We start from the raw sequence: 12,914 nt of genomic DNA, 5'->3' as shown, positions 1-12,914 counted from the left end.
TAAACAAAAACTTCAATGTGCAGTAAAGCTTTACTATGACATGCTGATTTACAATAAACTGTTGTTTCAATGCTAAATGTTATACGAGACAATGTCTAGGTAAAACAATCGGTTCACAGGCTTGAAAAGCTGTTAACCAATCTGCTTACAGGATATCCTGTTATGGCTTACATGTCATTCTGCAGTGCCAGTGTATGGGTGAAAGTGAATGATGCCAAGATACAAAGAAACAACAATTGACTTTGTACTGGCATAACCTCAGGATTAAAACAGAACAGCACAAGGCTGAAGGTAACAAAAGATGCATAGACCATTTGGGTGTTTGCAAACAGCAATGACATTTTTTGTGGGCGGAGCCTACCTGGTGGCAGAAAGTGGGAGTTCTGCACCCGCAGAACGAAAGTATAAAAAAGGTAATTTCGAGTTTATATCTTACAGTTCTGATAAGAAAAATCAGAATCACAAGATGTAATTTAGATATTCTGACTTTTTTCCTCAGAATTGCAAGTTGATATCCCGTAATTCTGACATTTTTCCTCAGAATTGTGAGAAAAAAAAAAGTTATAGGTTTGAATATTAACTGTAAGGCTAATACATTATGTCCCCTATGAACTGCATATGTGAATATTATATAAATTTATTGTTTACATCAAATTCATGCTTTAAAGGTGCAGTAAGCGATATCTGAGAAATTTGATATTTGAAATCACCAAAACAAACACGCCCCTATCCAAACAGATCATACCCCATCTTGATAGCTCCGCCCCAAAATTCACAAACACACTTTGCAACATAGGCACCTCTGCCCAGTGTGCGTTTATAACCCTTACTGCTGATTGGCTACAAATGTGTTTTGGTGGTCGGTCTGATCCACTTTTCATTTCTCAGAAATCGCTTACTACACCTTTAATAGTAGGGAAATCATTGCAGGTTTCATCAGTCCAGCCTGTTTTTTTAATGGCTTGCAACCATTAATGTCTGCATTAAGCTTTAAAGTGCATTTTCGACGACGGTATTCTGTAAAAAAAGACCTTCTTTTAACATTCTGATTCTGACATTCAAAGACACAAGAAGACATTTTTCCTCTTATTCAGTGGATCTCGCCTGTTTTCCTCCACTTGTTACCACTGATTTTCTGCCACCACAATGCTCGTGCAGCTGCAGTGACCCAAGTGTGACGTCTCGTCTACTCCCAAATGCTCTATTAGCCACATACAATATTGTGCTGTACAATGAATAACCTGCAGTGATAACAGGTGAGAGGAAAACCAATCATCTTCAATCCTGATATTTGTACTCTACCCGATGGAAAGGTATCAACAAAACCATACAAGCGAGCCTCTCCCTCAGAGTTACCTTCTATTGCTCGTGTTTCAATCCCTGCAACACTGAAAGCACATCTGTCATCATGGAGATGAACAGACAGACAACCAGTCTGCTGTTTCACAGTGACGTCAGTGGCAAAGACCTGTGAGAGCTGCTCGAATGGCCCAGTTTACCATTAGAAAACACTCTCTGACTGACATTTTTCAGCCATCATGAATGAATAGTATGCGAGTACTGAACAAATAGAGGTTATTGATACATTTATTGAACTTTCCCATGGCTTGGTTTCCACTACTCACTTGTTATGAAAAAGTCTGAATATAATCAATAGCAAATGACAGTATGATGAAGTTAGACAAGTCTTCTCACTTGATTTGTGTTATGGTCTAAAAAGCAATAAGTAACGACTAATGCTGTGAACCAGTCTTGAGTTTTGCGATAATGAAATGATCAAAGGAAATACAATACAATGTTACAATGGTTTTCTCCTAAACCCCGTCGTCTATATGAAATTATCGACCCTGCCACTAACTGAAAATGTTTTAGGCTTATTGTTGAGTGGCCATTTGGCCTCTAAAATGAGATCAGAGACTGTTTGGATCACATTTGAGATAAGAATTGCAAAATAAGCTGTGAGCAACAACAACATGACAGGATTATACCAAACAAAACCAAACATAAGCATGTTATTGGTTGATGGACAATTCAAAATGGCAGCATAGCTCAACAAGCATGAAGCCAACCATGACAGAACAATCAACAAAAAACTGTAGTGCTAAAAACATGTCCAATATCGGATGTCTATTGGTTTCATAGAGGAAAAAAACATGCACAAAAAAGCAGTTCAGGTCAGTGTCATTACTGTTAACTACAACTAAAAGTATTAAAAATGTTTTTTTGTTAATTGAAATAAGGCGGAAATAAAATAAAATATTAATATTAGATGAAAAACTCAAACGAAAATTAGAAATGTTTGCAACTTAATAAAATAAATTAGTTGAAAATTACTAAAACCGAATAAATAAATAAATAAAATAAATAAAATCACTAGTTTATAACTTAAATTGAACTGAAAATACAAAAACAAAAGGTAATTCAAAATATTAAGAAATACCTATAAAGCATATAAATAATACTAAAATAACACAGGAGTTTCCTACTAAATAGTATGCAAACAGCAGTACCTCAAATGAGTAATATGTCTGAATATGAATTATTCACAAAACAGCAGATGAATAAAACACAGAACTATTGTATCTGCTGAGATACAAAAGTCTTCAACCAGTGGAAACTTTCCCATAATGCCACAGGAGCTGTCAAAGTCAAAAAAGTTGACACTCAGAGAACTGTAAGCTACAGTAAATGGCTCTTTTCAAGTGCTGTAAGTACCATGAAAGCTGTGCATCATGGTTAAACTGTACTTTTTAACTTGAATATTCACTGCTGATAGGTCAAAAGACAAACGGGTCAAAAAACAATGTCAAAGCAACATGTCCATGAATGTATTTATACTACACATCTGCAAACCTAAATAACCTGTTTGAGTGCTTCAAAATTCTCATACATTCATTGACTTGCCAACGGAAACAGGCTTCTCAAAATTGGAAACAAAACACAAAACTGGTCAAGAAACAGACTTGATGACCATAAACCCAAATCGAACACTTGGTTCAGTGCTGACTAACATTTCATTATTCAGAGATTTCATAAAAACATAAAGGTGTCTGCTTAAGTATATGCCATATGGTAGGATCAGACCAAAAGCAAGTCTGTCCACATAACACGAACATAAGGCATACATACCTGTCAGTGACTGTGGACCGTGTGTCACTCATTGGGCTTTTGTTTTTAGCTATTATTCCTTCTATATCCTATAGTCATTTTCAGATGCATCAGGAGAAGCATCGGTTTCTGATGTTGCATGAGGCTGTTGCATCCGTATTCTGTTGTGTTGACCCGGAGAGGTTCTCTAAGAAAATGACAGAAAATGTATTATAAAAGATTCTACACAGTTCACCAAAACCGCAATTAAATCCAAATAATTCCAGACAATCATATATTGAAAACACACCCAAATATGCATAAACTGATGACATTATATATTAGACAACATAAAAACATTTGTTTAAGAAAACTTTAAAAATTAAAAAAAAAAAAATCAGCACATAAAGCACTTATGCATGATATTTTCCAACATCAATATGTTTTTTTTTCAAGCCAAGTATCCTGAAGTAACCCAAATAACATTTGGTTCGTCCAGAAGTGGTGCTGTTTACAAATAAATAAATGAACTTTTTATAAAAACAACAGCAATTCTAACTCTACATCTAATCTAATTGCAGTTAATATGTATAAAACATAATAAATACGTTCTGTATATACAAAAAAAGTATTATCTTAGGTTTAACAGTAGGCTATAGCAAATCAGAGGCTCGTACAGCTCAGGTCAATAATTTAACCAAAATAACTCTCGAAATTGGTGATTTTTCGTTATTGTGCAGTTGGAAATTTACCTTCGTATTCAGCAGCAGCTCCCAGGTGAAGTCAAAACACTTCCAACTGCTCGAAGTTGCACTCCGTTGGCATTAAAACACTTTTGAGTTTCCTAATGCTGAATTTGTATCTGTCCACAGCCAACACAGCAGCAGCAGTTTGATACTCACCGCAACCGAGACTGCAGACAAGGCCTTTGCTATGCTAAAGCTAACAGAGCCTAATAACGTCTACTCCAAAATTGAGACGCTCTATTTTCCCAACAACAGTAATAAACAGCCGGGTTCATCCACAGCAATCCCACAGTCATCCAGACAGGGAAAAATGCACGCGCTCATACACGTGTCACCCCGCGGAGAGTTTCCATGGAGCGGCGACGAAATCACTCCAGCATCAAAATAAACAAAACCACTCAAAAAAGTTCGCATAGGTCTGCCCGAATGCTTTTAGAAATGATACCGAGCTCGTATGAAAGCGATGGTCCACGTTAAAATCAGCTTAGAGGTTGAAGGTTCCGGTCCATCAAACTGGGGAAAGTTGAGATGTGCCGGACTGCTGCCGTGTCTCCCGCGGGGCTGCGTCTCAAAACCTTAGTGAGCCGCCTTCATGGACAGCATTTCCTATTCAACCGAGCTCACACGCGCTCGCTCTGCTGAGCTGATTCGGAACGTACACAAAAATGTTGTATAAGTAGACATGCTCACTGGAAATTGACAAACAGTCAGTGTTTGGGTTATGGAGTGATGATGGTGATTCAAAGTTGCTTCTTCGCGAAGCCGAATGTTCACTTTAACTGTGGAAATGCGCCCAATGGGGAGTAACGTAAATTATTAGGACATTTAAAAAATAGAGTCGGTGACAAATAAATGACTTCTTAATGCAGTTTTAGATGGCTTTGGGTGTATACGTTTTAGTATTATTCATAAAGACGCTAAAACGTACATATTTTGAATGGAACAGTATTGTGATTCGGACAAGGCGTTCACTTTTCGTCCATTTTTCAGTGATATTACTGTATGGGTTTTTAGTAAAAGTCTTGAATTTTCAGATTTACAGCTGGCTAAATGAGATTATTATTCCGTTGGAAAATGTGAGCCAGTCACTGGTTAAATGAAATTAACTTCAAGCCCAAGAGTGCGACATTTTTCAACTTTTATGTTAGTTTGCCTCATGGTGGACGTTCGCAAAACTGCAACGCGTTAACGACACTTATTTGAGTTGGACCTTTTAAATAGGCTACATTATGGATTTTGTTTAGTAAGTGTTCTACGGAAGATATAATAATAATAATAAAGCAGCAGAAGAAGATACTGTTTAAAATACATGTAAATGTACTTGCTACAGCCTACTGTTAAACCTAACAAGAAAATACTTTTTGTAGGCTATATAGAGAACATATTATGTTTTATACATATTAACTGTACTTAGATGTAGAGTTAGTACTGCTATTGTTTTTATAAACAGCAGTTTTATTTATTTGTGAACAGCACCACTTGTGGACGAACCAAATGTTTTTTGGGTTACTTCAGGATACTTGGCTTAAAAGATTTCTACCTAAACAAAACAAAAATCACTTTAATAAAATTAATATTAAAGTTTTAAAACAAACCCGCTTTACTGCTTTTTAAAATAAATAATAAAACATCAATCCCAATCACTTAGGCCAACATTTCTTTTCTTTTTTTCAAAATCTTAAGCATTTTAATTAATTTTTTTTTTTTTTTTCTGTTTACAATCTCTAGTCACACCACCTAGGCATTTTTTCCATTATTAAACCCCACAAATATCTTAATGATTTTTTAAACTCAGAATTAAACATTCATGACGACTTGAATACACTATAATGAATTTCTGTATGACTTCTTAATGTATTTTTTAATCAATTAGTAGATCTACACAAAAATAAATGTCTTGCTGTCGGTCAGAATTGTCACAAAGGTCTTAGTTACAGTGATAAAATATCCACCAGTCTGAACTTCTGTATGTATGAATCAATTACACACACGATTACAACATAATTTAGTTATGTTCAATTTGACACGTGGAATGAGACAACACCCAAAACACATTAATAACTGATTTATGCCAATAATAATGATTATGTTTATTGATTTTATCGACTGGTGTGGTCAATTCACCATGAGTCATCACTCAACTTCACAATTTAAAAATGGTTACATTTCAATAACAAGACTTCTGGATTTACTTTTTCATTCAAGTCATTAATCACACACAAATCATTCAGTAATCTTCCAGAAACATTTAGTAGAGTTTCATGATCATTTCTGAACATTTCACATACTAAAAGCTTAATGGGAAACAATGTACATATCTAATTAAACATAACTAATTAAAATGTATCACAAGTAGTATTCCTAATTACAAAAATATCAAATATTTCCAGTACTTAACAGTTTAAACACTTAATTCTTATTATGAGTACAAATATATCACATTAGATTTGATTGTAAGAATTTTGAGTTAATCATAATGGCAAATAATAAAAAACAATCAAGACTTTTTAAGGGCTCTAATACAGCATGGATGTTTTCCCATGTGTATATTACCAGCCAGAAGTGAACTTTAATGGCTGATATCCTTTTTAAAAAATATGTAAACATCTATTAGCGGCAGAGCTTTATTAGCTGTAACGCTGATTCTCATTCTTCTCTCCAGTGTTAGAAACGAGAGGCCAATCTGCTGGCTGCATCTAAGAGATCTTTCAATCTCTCTTCACGTCCTGTCCGTTGACCTCTGCCATCCTGTGACGATTCATCCAGTGCTGGTATTTGACATGGGATTTGCGGTATGCGAAACGGGCGATATCAGCCATGAACACCCAAGACAGCGCATACATGGCCACACCGCCACACTTAATGATGAACTTGGGTCTCGGAGAGGTCAGCTCACAGTACAGCATGTTGCCGCCGACGAATATGCGCATGAATACAAACAGCAGAACGAACAGAACATCCACCAGGTCTCCGAGGAAGCTGTCGTAGCGGCCAGAGTGTTTCAAGAACCAGCGCGTCTGGAGGAGGGGGTTTGTGATCTCGCTGCCAAACAGCACGGCGCAAGACTCGATGCCCGACTCGCCCAGCCACAGTGTGAGCATAATACCCAGGATGCTCATGGTGTGGTGAGCGAGCATCACCAAGCCCTCGGTGCGGAAGTACACACACCATGCCATGTCAAAAATAAAGTAGCCCAGACTGACCACCATAGCGGTGATCTGCAGAGGGGTGTTTTTTGTACCTGCAGATTATATATAGGAAAATATGAGAATTTGTCATGAAAAAAAAAGCAATAAGGCAATGCTAATAAAAACATATATATTAGGGGTGTGCGATATGTATTATGGTAATATCATAATTGTTGTTTTAACAATGTGCGAGCTGACATTATCGAGTATGTCACTCACTTTGCAAAAATCAAACAAAACCAAGCGGAATATCAGCACGATTACAAATGTTTCTATGATTTTCTATGATTTTCTAATGATTTTATTCAACAATTCAATAAAAAATTTTTTAATATTAAGTAAGTTACATTTTATACACAATATTGTCTATTCACTAATGTAAATAGTTTAAAATAAGCCACAGCAGAAGTGCAGAGAGCTCTTTTGTTACTGAATCACTGTTTTTGAACAAAACGGTTGAGTAAATGATTCAATGACCCATTCATAAACAGTCACTTGCTTTGTTTTGTAATGAATCAGCTGTTTGAACGAATCAGTTGAATGAATGACTCAATGGCTCACTCACTGAGAGCGAATATACCTACTTCCCTAGTCGAAAAACAGCACGTGAAAAGAACAGTATGTCCAAATTCATAGTATTCATAAATAGGGGTGGGAATCACAGGGTACCACACGATACGATACATGGCTCATGATATCGATAATATCATAATACAGCAATTCTGCGATAATAAATATATTGCTAGACAATCCTATAATGAAACATCACGATATCTGTCTAACTATGAAAACAAAATGCCTTGGAAAAGGTTAAGAGCAGGTTTTCTAGACTTTGGACTTAAACGTGGCTTGTGCATCTATTATTTTACTCACACAGCTGTCCGCCATCCTGTTAAAAACCTATTTTTCTAGGCTAGTTAACTTATATTCACGTTTCCCTCATTCATGTGTTGAGCGCCACCTCGAGGAGCCATGAAGTAGTGATGCTGGGAGCAGGGAAATCTATTTGGAGCGCCTTATTTTATTAATTAAAATATTGATATTTGGCGCCAGCGTATCGATTCTTGTATCGCACAGGACAGCGATATTTTGCCCTTTCGATATTTTGTCCCTCCCCTATTCATAAAACAGTAGGTGCAAAGTACCCGGGTGACTTCCACTGAAATTCTGAAGTGTACATCTGACTTTTTTTTTTTTTAAATGAATTAATCTTTAATCAAAATAACTTCCCCTCCCTGTTGCAGCGACATCTCTTCTCTGATGACGTGTTTACTGGCGTGAGTGCGGGACAACCTGTCACTCACATGAGATTGACCAATAGCAAGCCACAACCATCCAATCAATTCCTAATATACAAAATCAAGTCCCGCCCTACATTTTTTCTTGTTCAAAAAGCTGTTTCACTCAGATATACATCACAATAGGTAAGAAAAGATCATCGCAACATGTCGACTTTAACCGTCGTAAAGTAAGTTCTTCATCAAATTCAGTATCTACTTAGTATGTGATTTCAGATGCAGAGAATGACTCGCCAGCAACTATTGATGGTTTTAGTTTCATATTTAAGGTATAATTAATTTTTTTTAATCATAGCATATATTTTCATATTGAAAATTCTGTATTTAAAATATGAATCCCATAGAATTATTTATGCAATTGTAATTGAAGCGTAAATGCATTTATGCCACCTCTGAGCTGCATTAAACAGTCGCACACCCCTGTTATATATACTATCATTTGGTACATCTTGCCTGGGTTGGTGAAAGGCCACGGTCCATCTATGTATCCAATGTAAGCAGTTATACAGACTGCAAGGATGCCATGGAATAGTGTAACTAGCCGACAGTTCCATTCATAGCCACAAGTCCCATTTGTGTAGCACAGCAAAGCATAAAGAGCAATCCACCCAGCTAAGCACACTCCGACAGCCAGCACCAACGGCGACATCTTTATTCTGTGAACCTAATCAAATAAAATGAGCTGTCACATTCAGAAAACACTTTACCATGTTAGATTGGATGCATGCATTCATGAAAGTACTTACTTGAAGCACCACAACGCTTGAGTGACTGAGATAAAAATGGCACTTTCCCTTTGATTCTGATGTGGAATAAGTGCTAAAACCACTCGAGTATGTCTGAAGGGGTATCAGTGGATTTCACATTAACAGTTGAGAAATACTAAAGTCTGGCTTGTATCTGGGTGTGTCAAAACTAGAACAAAAGTAACTGTGGCAACCTTATCCACAGCTCTTTATCCTAATTTTGTCCAAACCTCGGATGTGAACCTGTTGAACTATGTCAATATTAGGTTATTTTATCAGGATATTGATATGTATGAAGATTTGAGAAAGAGTTCTTAAGGCCCGTTCACACCAAGAACGATAACTATATTAGCATCCACACCAATGCACGATAACGTTCCTTTTATTCTAAGCGCACACTGCAGTTTTGTCATCTGCCACTTTAAATGCTCAAGCTCTTAAAGCAGGATGGATTCTGATTGGCTGTCAATGTTTCGTTGTTCATCGGCTGGAAAAAAAATTGTTCTGAAAGTGATTCCAACAATATTGTTCCTCAGTGATGTTATCGTTATAGTTGTGGTGTGGACTCTGCTATTCTTTTATATTTAGAACAATTCTTACAACTATATCTATGATAGACTATAACGTATCATTACCGTTATCAGCATTGGTGTGAACGTGCCTGTATTCTTATTCGTAACAGGTTCAAGAAAAAAATACAATAAAAAATGAATAAAATAGATAGAGTATTTTTTTAATTAAAAATGAATTTAAAAATTGATCCTTGCTCCAGGCAAAATTAAAGATTTTCATTTTCATTTAATCATATGTGCTTTTTGCTTTTAGTGAATCAAAAACATAAAAATAGATAAATCAAAATAAAAGAATTAATGAAATATGTTACCAATTTTGTTTTTTGTTTTATTTTTATATGGTAATTAGGAATGAATATTACACTGCATTTTTTTCACTTCTAAATAAAAAAGTAAAATAAAATGTATTTCTGATTTCTTAGAGTGGGGAGACCAGGGATGGTAGTAACACTTTTTGTTTGAGCATCAGTGGTTGTTTGCTCTATAGATCTCTCAAACTTTTATACACAGTAGCCACATTTGTCTGCTACAAATAAAAGTCACTTGGACGTGTACTACACAATCACAGATTATGCGAGTTAATGTCAACTACAAAGAGTTCTGTTGTTACAACCTTCCCCACTACTGGGGTGAGTTGTAACACTAGCTGAGGATAGATGTAACAATAAGAGCTGATTTGCTGAAATAAGATCCACACTATGTATTTATGCAAGAACTTTATTGAAGAACAAAGAATAACAGTTTTGAATAAAGTAAACAATTTAAAGTTTAAATTTAAATTTAGAACAAAAGCAAATGCTGTGTGTTTGTGCGCTTACTGTATTCCTGTCACATTCATGGCTATGTTGCCATCCACCTATTTTTATGTAAATTTTGCGATATCACATAAAACCGCTGGATGGAAATGCCAAGATGCGCATAAATTCTAAAAATGTGCACAAAAAACCCATGCACTCAATTAAGGTGGATAATGTTATCTGATAATAAGACATAAACTACGAAGAAAACACATTTTCCACATAAATCCCTTGATGTGCAAAAACTTACGTGACTTTGCCTTAACGGAGGATGTGACTGATACCTGATATATATATATATATATATATATATATAACATTTGTGTTGTTAATGTGTGTTGTGTGGTTAAGCACTCGTGTGGAAGTACTTATATGTATGACACCAGTGTCAAAGACAAACAAAATGGAAAATAAAGTTAAAGTTAAGTTATACTTTGTTAGTTGGAATCATCATAAGGGGTTAGTTGTAACATTTTTAATGAACTGTTACAACTATCCCTACCCCAAACAGCCATAACATTGCTAACTGTTTTAGCATGTGGTTTTGAAGTTAGCATGAATGCAAAACATCAAATTAAATTAGAGAAACGGCTACTTTAGGTTATGTAAATAAAACAATTGTATCTTCTATAATACAATGATTGCTAGGCAAAAAAAAAATAAAAAAATAATCTTGATTAAAAAAATGTTACTTTCCTTCCTGAAAAAAAGGTTTTTTGGTAATAAAATCTACAATATTGCTCACAGTCACATTGCACTTCTCATGTAAGCTCAAAAAGCTGATGGGAGTGTATGATGACATCACCACAGCTCTTTTCTAACTTGTTGAACTTACAGTGTTACAACACTCCCCGGTCTCCCCTTATCTGTTGTGTTGGAATATAAAATTATAGGACCATTTAGCAACAGACTTATTTTCAAATGTTTTCCTCAAACGTATTAGAAGAATCGTTAGAAGAATCGTTAAAAGAACAGTTAAATTCCTTACTATTCCCATCCCTACAGTTATGGTACCAAAAAGTCAGTTCATAAAATAGAAATTTGCAATGTAAATGCAGTTTTCAAATGTAAAATGAATGAATTAATAAATAGAGTTAATAAATATAAAATGGAATAATCACATAGCCTATAGATATCTTAAGATTCTTGGCTCGCAGATACTGACGGATCCAGTCTTAAGCTAATCTTCTGAGCTGTGGGTTGGTTGAGGTTAATTAAATTAAGACGAGCAGGTTAAACGTGTAGCCATTAACTTAAATCTATTCTTAAATAAGGAAAAATGAATATACCTCTTAAAATAGTCACCTCAATAGCATGTTCATTGACAGGCCGGACAGTTATTGAGTGCTCAGCATGGATGCTGTCTTCCTCCGTGCCTCCCGCTTCAGCATCACGTACAGAAGAGCAGCAATGGACCCGACACGAGGCCTTGAGGGATCTCAGTGTTCAGCTCCGGCATCGTCTTGGAGATGGTACGCAAATCACCACACAAACAAAAGCCACATTTCAGACACCCAGTCACTCAGCAAGTGGACAACAGCGAGGATGACAACAAAGAGGAAGACACATCCTTACAGCAGGGCGACCTCTGTTGGTACGGAACGCGAAAGAGAAAGCGTCCCTCACAACCAGAGCCGTTGACGACGGAAACCTCCTTGTCAGTTCAGGTTCAACCCCACCACCCGAAACAAAACGTCGTCGCGTACAGCAGCAGCAGCAGCAGCATTTTTATAACGTGGCTGATACCAAATTTCCACAGTTTGATTATAATAACAATGAACTTGAAAGTAGATTTCGGCGGTAACTATGGTTACCTTGACCTTAAAATACAAGAGGGCCTCCGTTATTTTCAAGGGGACTACAAAATGTCGCTAAATCTGCAAAAACAAACATTAAAAATTATAATAGCCTATATAGTACTAGTAACGAGTGCATAATAATTAACTCTAAATCAGGAAATATGCTGAACTCTAAGTAAAACCAAACAAAACTGACAAATTATCTAATATATATATTTACTTTTAAATCTATAGGCTAGTTGAGCAAAGTAGCAAGTAATAAAGACTGTACAAACGTCTGTGGCATCAGAAAAACAGCCATTATAATTATTTTTTTTTTTTTTTTACTTAAAAGGTTTAAAACAATCGTTTTAATCTATATGGCAGTTCATTTCATCGTGTCAGTGAACAAGTGAATAACAATTTATTCAATAACACTATCTCATTAAATAACGCTTAATCATTAAACTGAAACAATAATACCACATAAATGTTAAGAAATCTTGATTCAAGTACACTACCTACCGTTAAAAAATTGGTAAGATGATTTTTTTTATGCTCACCAAGGCTACATTTTTTGTTTGTTGTTTAAAAATACAGTAGAAACAGCAATATTGTGAAATATAATTAATATTATAACTGTTTGGCTGAATTATGTGTAACAATTTTGCTTCTCTAACAGTAAAAAGTGACAGGTTATAT

The 12,914-nt window shown here is 35.6% G+C and overlaps 2 protein-coding genes across 5 annotated transcripts in view; both read right to left on the bottom strand.

Moving 5' to 3' along the window:
* Window positions 1-4,550, bottom strand: part of arhgef12a (Rho guanine nucleotide exchange factor (GEF) 12a) — a 52,716-nt gene extending 48,166 nt beyond the window's left edge. Inside the window, 2 exon segments of the mRNA XM_051862326.1 lie at window positions 3,130-3,295; window positions 3,840-4,550. Coding sequence (XP_051718286.1) covers window positions 3,130-3,161 — 32 coding nt within the window. The 5' untranslated portion in view covers window positions 3,162-3,295; window positions 3,840-4,550.
* A 1,341-nt stretch (window positions 4,551-5,891) lies between these two features.
* tlcd5a (TLC domain containing 5a) lies at window positions 5,892-12,782 on the bottom strand. 4 transcript variants are annotated; one of them, XM_051862504.1, is made up of 3 exons: window positions 11,724-12,782; window positions 8,773-8,983; window positions 5,892-7,074 (listed from the first exon to the last, which is right to left on the bottom strand). In XM_051862504.1, the coding sequence occupies exons 2-3, from the start codon at window positions 8,966-8,968 to the stop codon at window positions 6,542-6,544; spliced, it is 729 nt and encodes a 242-aa protein (XP_051718464.1). In that variant the 5' UTR covers window positions 8,969-8,983; window positions 11,724-12,782; the 3' UTR covers window positions 5,892-6,541. The 4 variants fall into 4 exon arrangements, with proteins under 4 accessions (XP_051718464.1, XP_051718465.1, XP_051718466.1 ...); XM_051862505.1 differs by having other exon boundaries at window positions 11,740-12,782; XM_051862506.1 differs by lacking the exon at window positions 11,724-12,782 and adding an exon at window positions 9,066-11,717.
* Between the last annotated feature and the right edge of the window lie 132 nt (window positions 12,783-12,914).

This window comes from Ctenopharyngodon idella, chromosome 15 (genome assembly GCF_019924925.1).
Source record: "Ctenopharyngodon idella isolate HZGC_01 chromosome 15, HZGC01, whole genome shotgun sequence".
NCBI lineage: Eukaryota > Metazoa > Chordata > Actinopteri > Cypriniformes > Xenocyprididae > Ctenopharyngodon > Ctenopharyngodon idella.
Note: the sequence above shows the minus strand (reverse complement) of the source record. Positions and strands in the feature narration are given on the sequence as shown.